Source organism: Ylistrum balloti, unplaced genomic scaffold (genome assembly GCF_031769215.1).
Source record: "Ylistrum balloti isolate Yb309-2 unplaced genomic scaffold, AGI_CSIRO_Ybal_v1 Utg370312, whole genome shotgun sequence".
Taxonomy (NCBI): domain Eukaryota; kingdom Metazoa; phylum Mollusca; class Bivalvia; order Pectinida; family Pectinidae; genus Ylistrum; species Ylistrum balloti.
This window is the reverse complement of record NW_026782231.1, coordinates 478,293-499,942: the sequence shown is the minus strand read 5'-3', so window position 1 is coordinate 499,942 and position 21,650 is coordinate 478,293. Positions and strand designations below refer to the sequence as shown.

The window sequence follows — 21,650 nt, the reverse complement described above, 5'->3', positions numbered from 1 at the left end:
TATATCCTTATTGGGCATATAAACATTAGAGACACTTACCCTCCCAAGGAAATGCTGTCTATAGCAGTGTGCCGTTTCATCAAATTCTATTCTACAATCATTCGCACAACTATTTATCCCGTTCTCATAGCTCCGCCTCTTGTCACATGATTTACAGCTTTGATCAGCTCCCTCTATCCAGTATCCTCCATTTGAAGGGGGCAGAACCATAGGGTAAGGACCAGGCCTTTTCAAAACCTGCAAATTTAATAAAGATGATGTAGAAAAAAACTAATGAACTCCAAAATACAACCTTTTTTATGAAAACGACGTTAGTTTGTAACAAGCAATAAATATGTAAAGCATTTCATTTTAAGAAAAATATTTGGACTAGAAATTTAGACTATTTACATGTATATTGTAAATTAAACAACAATTATTGTAAATGACCAATGTGATGCTGTAGATCTTACCTCTTCTACCGTTTCAAACACTTTTTTCAGTTCTGATGGCGTTACGCTAGGAGAAATCTGAAAAAACAAAAGTATACTTAGAATTTTAATTCAACCTCAACAAAATTGATGAAGATTTAATTAATAATTGAGATTTAAAGATAACGATTCAATAATATCCTAAACGATTCTGGATCAATGTTTTCACTATTACAGTTAAAGGTTTCATAATTTTCTACTATGATTTTGTGAACTTGAAATTATTTATTTCAAGAGAAATTAATTCAAACAAAATGTGTATAGTATACTTATATTGAGGTCACAAAAATGTTTGTAGCTTCTTTGAATGAGATTCCGACAATTATATTTAGATTTCTGTACACCTTGAAAACCTTTTCCGGTCATGCCTCTTTTGCTAAATACTAGATACATGAATGCCCTCCCTCCCCCTACCCCAGGACCCAAGGAAAAGTTTTGAGCATTTTAGAGTGATTGACATGGTTAAGAGGTGTTTTAAAATTTCCAATGGAGTTTGACAAGGACATTCAATGTTGATTACATCATTTTCATGAAAATTTGATATAATTTCGGAAAATTAAATGACCGTAACTCTGTCAGGATAAAATACTTTAACCGTGACTGAGTTTGACCTGCATTTTATCATTATACAGCAACATTCCAAATTACAGTTTTATATCTGTATCTTTTAAAGAATGAATGAGCAGAAACAACAGAATGATGATGTTTAAAGGCAATACTTTCACCCCCGACATTAAAACGACAAGGAAATAGAAAACATGTAATCTGCTAATAACACCCAGAAACACCCACATGTGAAAACATTGAACAATTACATGCATACAACATCAAAATGGAGTTTGTAAAAATTGAAATTATTTTGGATGTATATATATCATATTTATATATACATATATTCAACAACAAACCCCTGCCCGGTAATAAGCCCATCAACATCTATTACTTATAAATGTTAGTTAACTGTCCTACAATTATCTAATGGCTTATTTTGAGATGAAATAATTATGTTGGTTCTCTGGACTGACAACAGGATGAACAAGGTTTACACTGAAGTGGAGCCTATAATATCAACTGCTGGTGTACATTAGCCAAGGATTTGAAATAAGAGGTTAAAGAGTTCAGCATGTCACTGGGTAAAATTGCTGTCATGATTTTGACACCATATTGAGGTTACCATGGAGACAGGATTAAATTATTAATGAATATAGCTTTTGTAATTGTAAAATGTCTCTGAAGTTTCTACAAGGACCAGCCTTCTTTTTATGGAAAAGCCGTAAGAAGGACCTTGACGTTAAATATCATATGAGACATTTATATGTATAAATGATGTTCTTTCGTATCTAGACTGGTGACACTTCAATAGAATCAAGCGAGTATTCTCACCACATTTGACCTCGAATTGATAGAAACTTGACAAGTTTGAGTTCAAGCTACAAGGTTGCCATGCTATACCATTGAAAGTAACTGACAACTGTGTTATCATAAAAGTCACAATACCCATCAACACTACATAATACTTATTCTGCTGTGTCTATAGACTTATCAACTGGATAGGTTTCATTATGTTGTTTCTCATGCAATATGCAATAAGTATTTGTCGGAGATACAGGGAAAGTCTAAAAGTCAAGATATGGGGATTAACAGGTCAATCGTTTTAAAAATACCCATTAAAAGTATCTTGCATAAGTAGCTTAAGTTGTTCTTAATGGACAGCAATTTACAAGGGTAGATTTATAAGTATCATTTATTATCGTAAAAGATTAAAAAAGAAAAAACAATAATAATGAAAAAAAGAAATAGAACAGAACATTCTCAAAAGCAGATACGGTTATATCCATGACAATACATAAACTAAAATGGTAATCCTGCTTTATTACAGAAACCAAATGTATTCTTTTTTTATAATATCATATACATTGTATTTTTTTTTGTGTTGTTGTATATAACTTCAACTTTTCTGATAAACTATATTCTTTGACCTCTGAACTTTTAACTTTGTATTTACATATATTTATATATAAGTATCGATACTTAACCAATCAGTGATATCATAGCCATTTTACAGTCAGATCATGAAAATATTTAAGCTGTAATGCTGGAACACAATAAATATAAATTTCTCAATGTGTCCTCAATCATAGCTAATTGCAGAGCCTCAAGGAATGGAGTCTCCATTTAGAAACAAGGGAGATAACTCTACATTATTTCTATGGAGTTGTAATCATAAAAATAAAACTATGTATGTATCGTATGCATGAGACTGTGTAGACCTCCTTGCCGTTTGCGTGATAAAATCTATCATTATATTTACATGTATTCATAAACCGTCATCCATTCTGATACTATCACTGTGTATAATGATTTATACAGCACAACAGACTTAATGACAGCAGCATGAGTTCCTTTACCGTGATCAACACAAAAACATGATGGAATAACGTCAATTATATTGATTACACCGTTAAATGTAAAACTTAGGAAAAGATGTGTACCCATCACAAATATACAGCCGATCAAGATTATCTTTTCTTCGTTATCAAGTTTAACAAATTATCACATGTTAAAAATTATGAAAAGTCAACTTCTGGTGTTCTACAGCAGATTAAATGCCCCGTTTTAAATTAAAAACAAAAAAAACTATTTATCCTTTCCTGGGTAATTTTTCTAAATACAAAATGCTCTACATTCTAACAACAAAATCAAAAAGAAAAAATCAGCAAATTATATGATGAACACATGTAGATGTGAACATCTTAAAAAAGCTACCATGCTTCATTAACCAACAATAACACTAGATGTATTCAGATATCAAAACCATGCAATCATCACAGTTGTAAAACAGAGTACCAATGTTTTTATATAAAGCTAATGTTGGTTTTATACAGATATTTTATACACAATCTTGACTGGAATAAAAAGTATTGATTGAAATTTATTGTACAATTAGGCCTCAGCGAGTTTCTAATTAGTCACTAAAATCTTAGTATACCGTACACATCTAAAGAATATATCATATATGTAGTCCCAGTCATTGTAGAGAAATAATATTCCCATGTTTATACCTTAATCTAAGTATACTTTCAAAAGAACCAAATAATGACTATACCAACCCTATGCTAAATAATTTGCTATCTTATGCTGCATGTATGTGCTATGTTATTAGGAAGTTACGTTACATGTATGTGCTATATGTTGTTATGAAGTTATCCTACATGTATATGCTATGTTGTTATGAAGTTACGCTACATGTATGTGCTATGTTGTTATGAAGTTACACTACATGTATGTGCTATGTTGTTATGAAGTTATGCTACATGTATATGCTATGTTGCTATGAAGTTATGCTACATGTATGTGCTATGTTGTTATGAAGTAATGCTACATGTATGTGCTATGTTGTTATGAAGTTATGCTACATGTATATGCTATGTTGTTATGCTACATGTATATGCTATGTTGTTATGAAGTTATGCTACATGTATATGCTATGTTGTTATGCTATGTTATGCTACATGTATATGCTAAGTTGTTATGCTATGTTATGCTACATGTATATGCTATGTTGTTATGCTATGTTATGATGTACTATATTATGCTGTAAATTTTATATTCATATTCATAAAAGAAACATAGTCATCAGTCATTCAATTTAGTTTGCACATTTGTAAGCAAACGAAAGATATAAAATACATCCTCAGCATTCTATGAGAATATTCAAATATTTCTAGAAATCAGACAGTGATTATTGAACTGCTGAACTGCTGAACAATAAATCATAGCCACTAGAAAGGACTGTAGAATTTCAGCGTTTATCGAAGATGGATGACTGAAATGCATATCTGGTTCCATTACAGATGAAAATTTTACAAGACAAGACAACACAGCAACACATTAGCAAGATGTAGCACAAATATTGTCAGGATCACGAGGGCGCAATAATTGAAATTTGTTCTTCCAAAAAAAATAATTTTAAAAAAATACATCAGATTGTATTGAACTCATTTAAAAACAAATATTTCAGAAACAGAAATTATAATCAAATGTATTACAGATATGTTTTAAAACAAAACAGCGACTATATGCTCTCCTGAAATTTTCGGGGAGCAAAAAAAAAATATCAAACTGACAAGATATTTCTGGCAATTTTCATGAATAAATTTTTTTATACCAAATTTGGTGAAAAAATAACATATCTCAGCCTATGATTTCCTTCCAATGTGACCCTGACATTGACAGAACTAGCAGTGACCTAGATAAGCTAGCAGTGACCTACTTCTGTAGGTTAGTGTAAGCAAACCTTAGGTGTAGTAGGCATGGCGCAACGCTGGTCCTCATAGCGACGACTTTGGTATTTAAGTAGCAACTCGAAAAAATCTGGACCCTAGAGCAAAATATAGAAGCAGGTCGTGTGATGTGATGGCTTAGGAATGATGAGTATGTATTGAAAGACCATGTAACGAAATATGCTCTCTTGTGAAATGACACATTTTTTTTCTATTTTTCATTTTCAGGAAGTGACTACTAAGTATTTCTGTATTTTTATCAAAAAATATAAAAAAAAAAACTGAAAAATAATTTGAATCAATTGTCATTCAGTGGTGGTTGTATCCTCAAAAGGTATTTCTGTTCATATTGTTCAGCTGATTTAACCAAAAATCTTAAGCTATTCTTATCAACTATCTAATTTTATTTCCAAACTTCCCACCACATCAGACATTTTTAAATTTTGAAAACACAGCCTTTAACTGGTACTACATACAAGAGATCCCAATGGGATCTTGAAGAAAACCATTGTTTGGTCTTTATGTGTTCTTTAAAATTTGGATCTTTCCCATTTTTCTTCTCTGTTTTAATTATATGAAGTTTAAAAATTTCTCTTAAGAAATAATGATGGATGATTGAACTAGTTTTCTCCTTTTTTTTGATGCAATGAAATTATAGGATGTTTTAAAGGGTGACTATAGCAGTGAGTGCATGGTAACCAGGAAGTGAAAGTCTGTGTGGATTTTTGTAGCCATCATCAACAACCAATAATCTGTTGACTTTATATTACGTGTTTAAATTATTTTTTTTTTAAAAAAAGGTTGACAGTATAATGTACAACATTATGTTAGTATTATAAACAGCAAGCATCTGCTCATTAAATGTAAAGGGGCAACAGCTATCAAACACTTTTTTCAAAAGGTTTGAATTTCATGTACATGTAGATCCCAGCTACGCCCTCTACTGTCTCATTATTTTTCTTAAGGGATGTCACATCTGGCTGCAACAAGACCCTGTCATTATCCAAACATTAAGGTGCCTTTAATAAGAATCTCACAGAACAATAGTCAGTTAAAAGTCATGATTCACGGATATAAAATTTTTAAAGAATTTTTTCTTATTAGTTCTTAACCACTTTTCCATCAATCTTACCAGGGACTAATATACATTAGAAAAAAATCTCAGTGACTTGAACATAAAAAATGAATTCTCAAATCAAACAGTATCTATTTGAAAGCTTGTAAAAAAATAAACAAAAGTGCAGAGAAATGTCTATCAGTATATTTCCTATCCCATTTGCTATTTTAAATCAATTTCATGAAATTCTAAATAGAGCTACATAATACTATACATTTGATATCAATCATTTTTTTGCGATATTGGTTCTTCAGGACTCTAGCACAGCATGTTCTCATCATGTTTTTGATGTCTGCAGATAGACACGTATCTTCAATCAATGCACAAGACATCTTGATATTAGTGCAGACATTTTGCCAGTGGCAATACTTTATAACTGTTCGCCAAACCTTGTTTTTTCCACCGATATAGATCTCACCAACACTTAACTTGTGTAAATTGAAACACAATCTAGACTTTGAAATTCAGTTTGACAATGAATCACTTTCCCTCTCATCATATATTCCTGCAAAATGAGCAATTTTGGTAAGTTTTCAAATAATTAATTCTTTATGAAGAAATTAGTCTCCATGCACTCAGTAAATTGTTTTAAAAATTCCCCATAATGCACCACATTCATATATATATATAAATATGCCAATCGTTATACCATTAAAAAACATCAGATCAAGTGCAAATGCTTGTTTATATAAAGACATTTCATATTAGGCTCCATCCCCATAAAAAAGCAATGGACTTGGACCTTCATTGGAAGATATCCGGTCTATTATAGCTATTTAGGGGGGAGTCTAGCCTATATTATCCTAATTTCCTCTATGCAGAACTACATCATCTTTATCTTGGTCAGATAAATCAGCAGATAAGGATTATATGCATGAAGCTATTAGTAAAATGCATTCCCCCTCAAGCAAGCAGAATCATATTACAAATTCTGATTTTCCTAGAACATGCAATGCATCTACAATTACCTTTTTAAACGTTGGCATGTTGCATCTTTGGTCGTCAATACGGCCTCTTTCCTGCGTCCGTACCAGCATCTCGTACAATGCCTGGGTTGACTAGAAACACATGAAATGTAAAAAGTAATTCCAAATTAGGTAATCTTGGAGAAATTTCATGCAATTTGTCAGCATTAACATGGAAATAACTGGTAGGAACGATGTGTAAAATCGAAGAAAAAAAATTATCTGCTGGAAAAAAAGGTGATTACTAGTGTATAATGCTGTAAATTATTTAGTAGGGACATTGTACAGAGCCTCTTTGTAGCATTTCTTCTTACATCTGAGCTCAAAATAAGTCTTCACGAGATGTTCTGAAATTGGTGAAAAAAATACTAAGGTGATGGAAGGCCCGACAGTATTAAAGTACACTACTGTACTTATTAAAAAGTAAGTCCATACCTGTTAATTTAGCCATCTATCTCTACAACTGATCAGTAAAAATGCTTATCACAGGATAATGTATGTAAATCAGTGATGATAGCATTGAAGCGTCTTTTCTGCTAATAGTTAGGATTAAGCATAATGTGTGAAGTACGTTCATGACAGAAACTTTGATCTTTTCTGTAGAATTATCTGTGGAGTCCTATTTCTCCTAGTTTCATCACACTGAAATCTGATGAAACCAGGACAAAATACGACCAAAAGAAAGAAATTTATACAGAGGCCAATGAAAAGTACAAGACCAGGTGTTCTGGAATGGTAAGCTTTGTTCTGTTTCATCAGTGACACCCATCACATAAATCTTAGTCAATCCAAGTAAGTAACATCACATTTTGAAATGAGAATTGCAAGAATTACAGAGATGGAAGCAACAGATATTCAGATTTTTTTTCCTATTTCCAATTGATTGAAACATGATGGAATGAATACTTGTTACAGCTAAGAAATATCAGTGATTGCTCGTCTGAAACTTGAGATAATCAAATCAAGTACTTGACAGATGTAACTATAAAGAAATTTAGTAGGACAGAAGATTGTATCTAATTCCAGAAATTCAGGAATAGTATTTTTTTTTTTTCACGGAAACTTGATTAATTGATACATCCCCTGGATTGGAATCTGAAGTAATTCACAATACCTGACCTAACTAGGCCATCATTATATATTGATCAGAACTTGCTGCAGAATTCAGAAAATGTTGGTTATTAAAGCCCATTTGATTTGGTGTGCATTTATGTACTACGAAGTTTGAGGAAATTTCTGCATGTTTCAGCAAATAGTTAAAAAGGTAGAAATTGTTGAGTCTATTTATGTGATATTGATTTAGACCCGTACGATGTTTTTAATTACAAGATGGTACTAGAGTACAGACACAAGTCAGAGGGCACCCCACATTGTACCAGACATAAAACTTGAGTATTCCATTCCAAGAGATTTGGGTGGGCTAATTATCAGACACTGGCTTATTGATAAATAAGATAAGTTCTAGTTTGAGGGTCATGTCCAGGACTGACCAATCAACTCTGAATTTTGTTTCTTCTTAGGAGCTTGAAGCATAATGGATCATGTTTTGAAATAAATGTCATTCCATTCCAAAATGGTGGATATACAGAGAGTTGGATGGATAGAAGGACATTTTGTGTATAATTTCTGAAGTATATTGGATTCAACTAGCTCAAGACTCATCTACAATGTAATTATGAAAACCTTAATGAAAAAAAAAAGAAAAAAGAAAAAAACATTTTTAGGTACATGCAAACATCAACATCACTTAGACACTTTGTTTCAAGCAAATTCTTTCAAAATTTCATTTGATTAATTATTTACCTTCTCATCAGCATCCGGGCTGATGGCTGGGGTGGACTTCGTCTGCGGAACATGAGACTCGCAGTATAACTGGCCATCCATAGTTTGTTTTCTGAAAAATATCAACCAAACAACTAGGTTAGCAATGTCATGTCAACAAACGCATACAAAATAAACAACTTTCAATTTACCGCACAAAAAAAAACCATGTTTTCTCTTTTTTTTTCCTTTTGATTTTTAGAGAGTGAAGCTACCTTCTTCACCAATAATACAGAAATTATCCCTTACTGAAGAATCAACAACAATGGTGAGATCTCTATTACAAAGTCCCTTACTGAAGAATCAACAACAATGGTGAGATCTCTATTACAAAGTCCCTTACTGAAGAATCAATGGTGAGATCTCTATTACAAAGTCCCTTACTGAAGAATCAATGGTGAGGACTCTATTACAAAGTCCCTTACTGAAGAATCAACAACAATGGTGAGATCTCTATTACAAAGTCCCTTACTGAAGAATCAATGGTGAGATCTCTATTACAAAGTCCCTTACTGAAGAATCAACAACAATGGTGAGATCTCTATTACAAAGTCCCTTACTGAAGAATCAAAACCAATGGTGAGATCTCTATTACAAAGTCCCTTACTGAAGAATCAACAACAATGGTGAGATCTCTATTACAATGTCCCTTACTGAAGAATCAAAATCCAACAATGGTGAGAATCAATGGTATCTACAAAGTCCCTTACTGAAGAATCAACAACTCTAACAAAGTCCCTTACTGGAATCAATGGTGAGATCTCTATTACAAAGTCCCTTACTGAAGAATCAATCATCTCTATTACAATGTCCCTTACTGAAGAATCAACACCAATGGTGAGATCTCTATTACAAAGTCCCTTACTGAAGAATCAATGGTGAGATCTCTATTACAAAGTCCCTTACTGAAGAATCAACAACAATGGTGAGATCTCTATTACAAAGTCCCTTACTGAAGAATCAATGGTGAGATCTCTATTACAAAGTCCCTTACTGAAGAATCAAAGTCCTATTACAAAGTCCCTTAAAGAATCAATGGTGAGATCTCTATTACAAAGTCCCTTACTGAAGAATCAATGGTGAGATCTCTATTACAAAGTCCCTTACTGAAGAATCAATGGTGAGATCTCTATTACAAAGTCCTTTACTGAAGAATCAATGGTGAGATCTCTATTACAAAGTCCCTTACTGAAGAATCAATGGTGAGATCTCTATTACAAAGTCCCTTACTGAAGAATCAATGGTGAGATCTCTATTACAAAGTCCCTTACTGAAGAATCAATGGTGAGATCTCTATTACAAAGTCCCTTACTGAAGAATCAATGGTGAGTCTCTATCAAAGTCCCTTATAATCAATGGTGAATCTCTATTACAAAGTCCCTTACTGAAGAATCAATGGTGAGATCTCTATTACAAAGTCCCTTACTGAAGAATCAATGGTGAGATCTCTATTACAAAGTCCCTTACTGAAGAATCAATGGTGAGATCTCTATTACAAAGTCCCTTACTGAAGAATCAACAACAATGGTGAGATCTCTATTACAAAGTCCCTTACTGAAGAATCAATGGTGAGATCTCTATTACAAAGTCCCTTACTGAAGAATCAATGGTGAGATCTCTATTACAAAGTCCCTTACTGAAGAATCAACACCAATGGTGAGATCTCTATTACAAAGTCCCTTACTGAAGAATCAATGGTGAGATCTCTATTACAAAGTCCCTTACTGAAGAATCAATGGTGAGATCTCTATTACAAAGTCCCTTACTGAAGAATCAGCACCAATGGTGAGATCACAATAAGTTGCCTCAGTATAGCTGTTGTATTTCATAAACAACAGTCTCTCAGTACATTCAGTTAAAATGTGTAACAAAATCATCATTCAGAGCTGTTTCTAAATACATATTCTCTTCCTGTCTCTTCTTAGGCCATCCCGACCTTCCCTTTCTTTTTTTAACCTAAATATGACAAAAACAAACTTTACAAATCCTACTGAGGAACCTGATGAGTCAAACTGTACTCTGGCGCTGTCTTATCAACTGTATCACATTGTAAATACACACGATTACATCACCACAGGATTAGTAATTTGGGTGTGGGTGTTTTTATTGACAGTATTTATGATGTTTTGTCACTAAAAATTCCTCGCACTGTCTTACACTGATGCTTTGTTACAGTGAAATAGCTTACTCAGTAAAGATATGAAAGCAGCGAGTATGTACATATTACATAACATTCCAGTAAACTTACACACAACACCAAGAAAGATCAATCTGTCTCCTAATAACCCTGTTTTTGAAAATAAAACAGAGGTGGATGAGTCTAACTTGGACAGGAAGACATGTTTCAATAGAGTTACTGAAGGCCTACTGTCATCACAGCTATTTTACAATGGTATAGTATTTTGCACTAAAAATTAGCTCTACATCCTTGTTTTAGTGTCAAAACATTTGCTACATAAATGATGAAAATATATATCAATAACACAAAGTGTGAAATGATTTCAACTTCTAATATCACTGAATTTCAATTTAACATGGCTAAATGAAAAGCACGTGGTGTCAATATCGTCTCGCAAAATATTAAAGTCACGCATGATCAACAGAATCTTGTTAATTAATATGTAATGGTGATATTTCTAAAAATATAATTTAAGTGACAAATTGCTACGGTAACAGTATCTAATAGTTGTACTAAAACATTATTGTAGAAGACTGTACAAGAGCCACACAAATGACTATCACCTTTATTACAAATTTATAGTTTGATACCATAGAGCTTAACAATGTACTAAAAGGCATCATAAAGCTGTTCATTGGAGGACTCATCAGTAATGCTCAGGGCCTAAATTTTGATGCCCAGAAGGTGATCAAGGAAAATCCAAAGTGATTGAAAGAAACATCCTAACCTGGAGGAGAAGTTTCACTAATTAAGCCCCATAATTCTATAAATTCTGACACTCACATATATCTGATAATTTCAGAACAATATAAAGTACATCTTTTCATTCTGGATCTTGTTAAGCCCATCTTCAGAATTTCCTAATCGAATATCACTCAATGTAACTCTATATCCTTGTTTCAAGCTCCAACACAATCTAATATCATTTTTTCTTTAAGATTTCTTAATTTTTTTTTTCATAAATAGACTAAAGATAAAAACAAATTTGAAGCAATTAAAGCGTAATTTTAATCCATTTATGAGGAAGATGACACAGCATTTATTGTGTCAACTACAGTAAACTCAGGAAGGAATGAGATGTATCATTATCAAACTTACAATATATCCTGCTCTCACAACTAGTGTCCCCCTAACAAAACCAAAACACATCACCATCGAAGGCAAATGTTTTCTTACATATGAATTACATTGAACAAGCAGATAAGCAGAAATTTCCTCTCAGCCATAAGGAAACTTAATTCCATGTAGTTTAATTTCATTATAACTTGCACTGTTTTTTCTTTTAAAGTCATATTACATTACACAAGATCTTGAAAATCTTTGCATCAAATCTGAGTCATAGTATGTACATAGACAAGATTAAAATAAGTTTCCTCATCAAGGTCGAAAAAACTAATTAATAATGCTAGATTATATACATGTGTATATTTACCTTATTTTGAAGGAAAGTTTTCGGAGCTTCGTAACAGCAGACATTTTTAGAAATAAATTCCAGGAGTAATATATGTCACTTAGAAATTTTTTAATCCTTTCATTCAAGTTTACTTTGATTAATCTTTTCACTCAAGAATTTCAAATGTAATATTTTCAAATTCTAACACCACATTTTCAGTAATCCTCCAACGAAATAAATTTTGAATCTCTCGACTTCCTGTTGGTGTCATCAAGACAGGTATTGTAAAATTTCAGTTGCACGAAAAAGATTCCAGCTGAAACAACCCTCCCATCCTGCATTAATCAAACTTGTGGTGCACCATTAGACAAATCCTTGGCGGTATATTCCCAACTGACCTTGAGAGTTAGAAAAAACTTCAAACTGACCAAGCTATATTTACCACTCAGCCGTCTTGGGTATCATTGATCTGTAAACTGCATTGAAACAACTTGCCTCTGTGCCGGTCAATTAAACATTGATTCATAAAATACATACAGTTGATGGGATCACATAGATCCTGTTTATCAGGAGGTGGTTATAAAGATCCCATCCTTGTCTTCCTAAAGTCCGTCACAGGAAACCGTAGCACAGATAAGTATGTGTAATGCTTACACACTCGTCTCTGACATTTGAATTATAAATATTGCTATGATACATTAACGCAAAAAAAAATCCTCTCAGTTTTTGAGGAGAAGTACACTTTCCATAAAAATTCCATCTCGTGGATGTTTCAGAATTTCCTTTTTATGTTGGCACATTTAAGACGACTAAAGCAAACATTGACATTTCCGCCTCAACTGGAGAGCTTAATCCATGCATCTTGTATACACAAACCTGTTTTGAAGTTTCATTCACAAATATAAAGCTAGTGTTCGGATATCCTCTGTCAACTTTCTTTTTTCTCCCTATCAATGCTTTTAAGAAATGTTTCCATGTATGTTAAGAAATCTCGACCCAAAAATACATGATCCTTATCATTCTGACAAGAATGAAACGTTGAGAAATATTTAACGAACAAAGCTGAAGCTGAACATGAAAATGATTATATAATGAATGTTACGATATGTAAGTCGAATCTATCAACGACAACTCAAACCAAAAACTTAAAGTTACATGCAATATATATAACAGGTATGATACATTATACTTGAAGTAGATGACATTGCTATCTAGTAGAACTAACAGACCGTGTAATGTCAGGTCAGAATGTCTGTGGTTGTATCTGTCATCATTTAAATGTTTCCATTATTTCAGTATCAGGTAGTCATGTTTGTGTGTTTGTAAGACTAAAACCTGACTGGTTGACATATCGGGTTAGAGACGTGTGAACTTCAAGATAGATTACCCACTAAAATAACTATATATACGTCTATAGGTAAACATTTGTATGCGGAACAAGACGCCTACTTCATTCAGACACCATATCTTAACTCTACGATTGATCTACAATTAAACATTCCCATTCACTGATATGTTTATAAAAAGACTTTGCACAAACGGCAGCATGCAGAAGTAACATTTGATTTGATCATTAAAGACTTAAACTTTGTCCTTCCCAAAAATACATTTAAACTTTTTTAAAGGTCTCTCCTTTGGTTATGTGAGTCACTACTGCAAAGTCTGGTCCATTATCCTTCCTGAAATATCGTAAAGCCCCTAAATTGAGCCGGAATTACAATGACGATATTATAATACAAATGTATTAAACAAGGATTTCCTTCAAATCGATATTAAAACAGGAATTTTCTTTAAATTGATATTACAATTATAGTCTGTCTCTAACATCTAAGTTGAGAAGGAAGAAATTTTCTGATACTGAAATATTTCTGAAAAGATGTTAAGAAATACAACAGCCTCTAGATAGTCAAAGTTTTCAAACGTAATGTGTCTAAAATCTAGATGTGGAGGATAAACAAACATGTAGCAAAGAAAAAGGACTTATCTTCTCTCTCAAAACTGACACCTGTCTACAAAGGACTTTTGTTTCTTGTTAAGGCAGAACTGAACATATCCGTAAAAAACTTCCAACTCTCTATAGAGAATTTTACTGATAACTTCAACAATAAGAGTGCAAAATCTCTGTTGAAACCAACACTTCTCCATAGCAAAAAATTGGAAAAACAAAATATATTTGGTAACAGACACCTGTTGGATTGAAATGATAACAAAATCCTGTTATTTATCAACAATAAAGATATACTTGTATACTGTGTAATACAACACACATATCAAAATTAGAATTAGATAAGAAGTCATTACTAGGTTTTGATAAATGTCATTGCAATGACAAAGTTTCGTTTTCAAATTAGTAGGGTTGTGTGTGAATAAATTGTGATCCCATTTCTAGAAATATGTGTGTGTATATAAGCATATCTCTTTTCATAAACACTTATATAAATATATCTTCAAAATATCCAAGATGATGAACATTCAATTGACTGAATGACAAATAGTTGAAAAGAAATTGTTCAAAATATTTACCGTCCATTGTTGAGTTGCTGTACCCAAGCCAATAATCCTTTGACACGGACATAATCCTTGACCAGTCCACTAGACATCATCAAATAATCCCTAATTAAAATTGACCACAGTTTTTTATAATCTTATCACAACGTTTATATCTCACTCAGGGACAGGTGCAGTAAATAACAAGTATTTAAACCAACATCCTCTTCTGTGTAAACCACCTCCAAACTGGTTGTCAGATCTGAATCATCGTGTAAAATATCTTTTTCACAATCTAATAAATCCTGTTCCAGTTTTTCAACTAAAAGTTTTAATTTTCAATAATAAATTCATCGAATAATGAGAGAACACTGGATTAAATAGCCGACATTACCTTTTTCTGGACCAAAAGTTATTGAAGTATTTGTAATTTTGAAACTCTTCTAATATTAAAATCTATATCATACACACTTTCTTCTGGATTAAACAGTACTGTATGCAATAGTGTTATCAATTCTTTTTGTCAGAAATGACACAGCGAAAAACAGTATGGTGTCCACACTACTTCTGTATAGACGCAACTTCACGGCAAAAAAAATATCCTGCCTGGTTGGAAACACCCAATGGTAATTACCTCTGGTTATGCCCAAGACGTCATTCCTTACCAATTTAGCTGTTACGTGGGCCAATCTACTACAGCCATGAAGTCGGAACCTACTCAAATATCTGACCCACCTTATACAAGAATAAAAGATTCCTTTTTTTCTTTGAATGAAAACAAATAGAAACAGTTGTAAAATCGTGCCTAATTACGGAAAGATAACATTATACTGACGACCTAGAAATGTGGATTAGCCAGTTGGGCGACAATAAAAATTTACCCCATTCAGGAAATAATAAATCAAGGTTATGAAAATGTTTTAAATGGTCCTGAAGACAATAAGGGGCAGTGTTTATGTACAAGCATTAGAACAACACAGGTGATAAGTTGAGGTGATTATCATACAGGTGAAATAATTACAGGTAGGCGACAAGTCACGGTCATCACACCAGGAACTTGTTTCTGTCGCACCTCAGGTAATGTTTTACTAGTGTCCAATGCATGTCAAGGTGTCAACTCCTGCTTGACATGTGACTAATTACAGATAATAAAAATACTCTTACTAACAATTTACGAAGAGTTTTAAATCAATTTACCGAGTCAATGATATCCTTGATCTGCAAGTTTTTAGTTTTATTTTTTTTCATCACAATCAATACTTCAGTAATTAGGATAATTAAGCCAATTAAATCAATTATGAAGCTACAATATCACTGTTATGTTTTCATTGTCTCCTGTTTCCAACGGTGACCTAGAAAGTCAGGAATCAATATCAAGGAAACTATCCTTATGGACCTGATGAAAGAAATACAAGATATTCACAGCTGTTCGCTTAGTTAAATCAATTTTACAGATATCTTAAAGACAAGAGTCCAACATCAATAGAACTGACCCCTGACCACTTTGAATGTTCCTTTTTATCTGTTGTGTATGAAGTCAAAAAGAATGCCAATATTTTCATTAAGAGAATAACACGACCTAGATAATATCAATGGTGATACATCTAATTGCTAAAATTCCATATAAGTTTTTCCCTGTAAGTTAAATCTCTTTCTTGTATTCAAAAGCGACCACATTTTTTCATTATTTTGTTAAGTCACTGTCTTTTGATCTTGGGTGACTTTACCTGAATAAACTTGTATTATATAAAAAAAAAATGAAACATGAAAAAGACGAACCTTCTGTGTAACACGTTTTCTGTTATCATTCCATGGTTGCCTGGTTAAGACTACCAAGTACTTAGAATATTGACATGTATGACCTCGAAGTTGTCTCAAATGTACTTATGTATAATTTACTGCCTCATTTACTTAGAGTGTTTTACTGACTTGTGACGTAGGTACAGTAACTGTAAATGCTTCCAGCTTATACCCTCCCCCTCCCCCACCCACACCCCCTCTACCCAAAAAACCATCAAGTTACCCCCTCCCCACCTCTCGAAACACAACTGGCAGTCCTCAATCCCCCTCCCCAACCCAAATCTAAATAGATCCCCTCCTACAAACCAAGATAAATACTTGTTAGTTTTCTCTATCACTACTAAGAGGCTCAATTCACAATCTTGATATCTTATCCTTTAAACAAAGATACTTCTATTCAACTAAAGTGTAGAATTTATCCCTTGGCAGGGGGAGATAAATAAACCTATATCCATCCTATCCTTAGTATCAAGTATTACCATACTTCGCCAAGGGGGGTAATAAGTTATATACTCTCCAAGACAGATAAAACTCCCCCACGCATATGTGGGGTTAGAGAGTACTAGTTTCTATTTGAGAAAATGACATTGAGATATTTCAATAAATCTCTGCCAGGGTTGTATGTGCAAGCAATGGTTTTCACATCATGTGTTTCGTGGTTAGAAAGTTTCATCTTGGTCGTTGCTGAATTTTACAACAGTGCAATGAACTGATTTAAAAGTATTATACTGTAACAAGCAAAAGAAGTATGGTAACATTTATAAACCATAACTTTATCAGAAATTAACAAATAGCATCAAATATCTTTGGTCTAAAAAATTAAAGTAAAACCACATTATAATGGCACCAACAAAATTGTGACAGAAATTCAATGAGTGAAAGATATAGATATCAAATAAAGATGGTGATCCCGGTGGCCATCTTGAATTGTATTTTGAAAAAGTAAAGAATCATAACATGAATGGTCTGGATTATAATCATATTAGTCATTTAGAATTAAGTCTATCATAGTCAACAGGTGTTAGGAAAGTATGATGATGGTAGCTTCAATCAAAGTAGCTTAATACACCAAAGGAAATAGAAACTGTCAAGTTCAAAAGGGGCACTGTAAAATATCTAAAACATTTAGTCAGCAGAAGCTGAAATATCATAAACCTGGGACATCTTACCAAGTTTTATCAACAATTTTCTTAATAACTTTTTGATACAGTGATAATGAAAACAATTTACAAAGATATATTCCACTAATAAAAAGCAAAGATAATTCATGAAATATTACAAATCTGCTAAAAACTTGTCCTTCTAACCATCTATGCTGAATGACCATATTCTTGGCACTTGATCAAAACAATTTAACTAACTATCGCCATGGCGAACAAAAACATCTTCTTCACAGACTGGTGTTACAGTATTCTGACAAATAATACAGTGTGCTTGGTTTTCAACGAAAATCTACAATCTTAATTTAAAAGTAATTTTGTCAATTGGACACTTTTTTTACCTCACAATATAAAGATACCACTTAGCCAAAAGTAGCGTCTGTAATTGATTTTTAATCAGAACCTGATAAATAAAGACACAACTGTTGTATTTTCAAGCCAAAGAGTGTTAGATAACAGTACCAATCTCGTTCATTGGCAAATGATTGCCAAGTCTCAACATTGCTAAGTTCCAAGTATTCAAAAGATGATAAAGTAATGACTAAAAAATAAAAAAAAAAAAATGTAACCAGACATTTGTAGTTTTAATAAAACAGGATATTTATGGTTCTAGGAGTGAATTCTAATTCAGTCAGTGTAATGTATGTTCAAAATATAGTTAATGATCGCTTGTTTACAAGTAAAACCTGCTTCAAAAACGGAAACCACACGCACATGCATGGCTGGAACACATAAGACGTAAATAGTAAATACCACAAGCCAACCTTGGCATCAAAGGGACACCTACAGTTTATGACGTAGGGGACACCCCCTCCCCCTCAGGGAGGGTAGGGACTGGAGTAGGAGCTACATGGCCCTCATCAAATAAACAAATACCAGGGGGTCTATTGAGCATCAAATGAGCTGAAACAGATTTTTGATTATACAACACATTTCAATCCCACAAATATGTAAAAAGCACGTCTTTCATACCAACTTGCTTATGCACTGATTAATAGCAGTTAAAACAGACATCTGGAGTGTGTATCCCCCACAGTAGTAGGCAGAAAGCAACCTGAGAGAATCAGAGAGGTAGAATTCTTTATCATGTTTCCATCTTCATCCCCAGGTGGCCAGGTGGGAGCATGTATACCACTCAAAACACTGCCTAGACTACCACACTATGAACACTGACTGTCTTATACAAACCTGCCAATAGATTTCCTTGTCACACACCCATCAAATACTGCTCCTTGCCACCCCCAATCCTGTATAAAACTATCAGCTAGACATTATTTAACATGTCACTAACCTCCATCCCACCAACTAGTCCTGTTGAAAATCCAAACAGAGAAAAACTCTATTTGAACATGTTATTCATCAGAGAGCCATTCATCCACCATCATCCTCACAAAGACAGCGTATCTAAATGTGTCAACAAAGCTTCCTGGCTTTTCAAAATACTAGAAAATTAAAATACTATGACATCTGATTTTTGGTTGTCTCTTTCCTGCTTTCTTTTTAAAATCCTTTTAAGAAAATTTTAATCACAATCAAGCATAAATGTTTCCTGTTCAAAGCCATTTTCTTATTGAAATTAAATTTCTAAAGCAGAATAATGAATGAAGCAAATCACAATTTTAATTTCCTTCCAAAACCAAAGTAGCTGTCATTTGCAATAATCTAGAACAAGTTGTCATTTTTTAGGGTACTTAAACAAAGAAACATGTCAATAGATTTTTGTAGACACAACATCACTAAATGAGTATTTGGTTATCATGTTTTTTTAAAAATTATTTCAATTACAATCTGCTTTTACAAATTCAAATTACAATGTCGGAAATATTTCATAATGACAACACTTGTTTTTGAAGTGAAATAAGCCTTCAGCAATGCCTAAAGAGTAGAAAAGAAAAGGACCTTGAATAGAAACGAAATAACCTTGAAATAAGTTTGAAGATAACACACATTAATATAAACACAGACATGATAATGTAAAAAAACTCATCCATGGAAGGCAAAAAGTCAATATTTTATCTAATTTTTTGTGTGTGTATGTGGGTTTTTTTTAATCTGAAAGGGGAATAACTCATTCTAACAAGAATTGATGAATATTAATAGCCTGTCATTAAAGTAAAAACTTTAAATACCTTATATATTAGGCCACTTTTGTCTTTCTATCACAAGCCATAATACAGCTTCTATTCTAAGACACTGACCATGTACTCTATTTATACCACAACATTGGTTGAAGATCAGACTATTGTAATTTCAACATTTTGTTGTTTAATTTTTGTTTACCTGTGGTTGACTGTGGTTACGTTGAATTTTGCCTGATAATTTATGCCAAAATAACTATTCTGTATTTCCTAACTTCAAAGGATATGAAAGTAATTCTATGAATTTCTGTAAAAACTTATTCATTACAACACATAAAATCACTTCTTTCAACAGTAACTTATATTGTTAAATGTAATATTTATGCAAATTCAGAAAGTAATTCTGTTGAATTACCGCACGTGCTAAAATACAGCTGTTTTCCGTCACTGCCGAAATCCAGAAAAAAAGTATATATGTAGCAGGTGTATTCCGGCAATGACGATGCCAGTTGCAGGATAAAAAAAAATAAAATTTTCACAAATCCATTACAATAATGTATGGAATGCTTTTGAAAAATATTGCATCAAAACATAGAAATAATATTGATTCATCATTTTAATTTTGTGCATCAAACAGGAATAACTCATCCCTAGAAAAGGAAATGCTGACTGATGACATCTCAGCTGCTTTTTTTTCTTGTCAATGTGAAATTCCTCAAACAAAAAATCATTGTTTAACTTCAGAAAATTCAGAAAATAAAGCATTGAAAACTCTCGTGAGACCAAAACTGTAAAAAAAATATAATTTTATCACAGTCTCACAACACAGTTGCTGAAGTAGTCTTCATTCTACAACAGTTTCTCATCAAGAGACTTGTCTGTTTTTTTCCATGAAATGTAACATTTTCTCTATTGACACTTCTTTGACAATACAGAGGTACAATTTAGTGATAGCACAAATCTCGACCTTCCTGATGTGTCATTAACAGTTTCATGAACAGCCATATCACCAACATTTCAAGCATTCAACGAGGGACTTTATATAATCCATTAATATCTCCGGGGAGACTTAAACAGAACTCCAAAAAATTAAGCAATCAAAACTCCACAAATGAAGAATTCTAATATTATATGGAACCAGGTCAAAATCTTAATTTAGAATGCAAGGCTTATTCATATTTCCCTGTCAAAATGCAGTTAAAACCAAAATCTGTTTTTTATATCTAAAGATAGAAAAAAATTTCTGTTTTGAAACGATGTCATCAATGAGTAAAAAAATTAGCTCTAGTAGATACTTCCAAAGATTTTCACCATAAAATATCTGTGAGACATTAATGACCTTGTTCTCTGCAAATTATTGTCAATGTTTGACAAATTTCTATAAATAGCAGCTGTGTTAACCTTGACCTTTAAACACCAAAACATGAACTAACAGGGCACACTGTTATAATTTGGACCTTAAGTTTCATCAAAATCCCTCGGCTATAGAGACGTTGGAGTGAATGACAGTAATTAAGGATTGGGTGGAACAGAATGGAAGCATTGGGACACATATTGGTAACACTATATTCTCCTTCCCAATGAAACGGCAGATACATAAAAAGGCACCAAAGTGTGTACAAAAGACACACGTGTGAATAACACCTTTCAATACATCTTTTTAGTCAGATACTGTAGAGTCAAACAATGAATTAATCTGCATTACACAGCTATTTGGTCTTTCTAGGATTTGTCGGTGATGCTTAAAGGACCTAAATTTTGAAGCTTATGAGGTGACTGCTGTGGAGGTGCCTTAGCCCTCTAATTCAATAAATGTTGTAATTTTATATATCTGATCACTTAAAGACAATATCAAGTACAAGTGTATATGTTCAACCACGCCACTATAAAAATATCA

General features: G+C 32.9%; 1 protein-coding gene across 9 annotated transcripts in view; it reads right to left on the bottom strand.

Moving 5' to 3' along the window:
* The window catches only part of LOC132553269 (rap1 GTPase-activating protein 1-like), a 196,864-nt gene that overhangs the window by 11,829 nt on the left and 163,385 nt on the right, over nt 1-21,650 (bottom strand). For 7 of the 9 annotated variants that reach the window (XM_060217502.1, XM_060217500.1, XM_060217503.1 and 4 more), the window contains 5 exons: nt 8,639-8,729; nt 6,839-6,928; nt 4,768-4,851; nt 453-509; nt 40-237 (listed from right to left, as the gene is read on the bottom strand). In XM_060217502.1, the coding sequence (XP_060073485.1) occupies nt 40-237; nt 453-509; nt 4,768-4,851; nt 6,839-6,928; nt 8,639-8,729 (520 nt within the window). Of the gene's footprint in view, nt 1-39; nt 238-452; nt 510-4,767; nt 4,852-6,838; nt 6,929-8,638; nt 8,730-12,267; nt 12,346-21,650 lie in introns of those variants that run through there. The other 2 variants (XM_060217508.1, XM_060217504.1) reach the window with 2 other exon arrangements.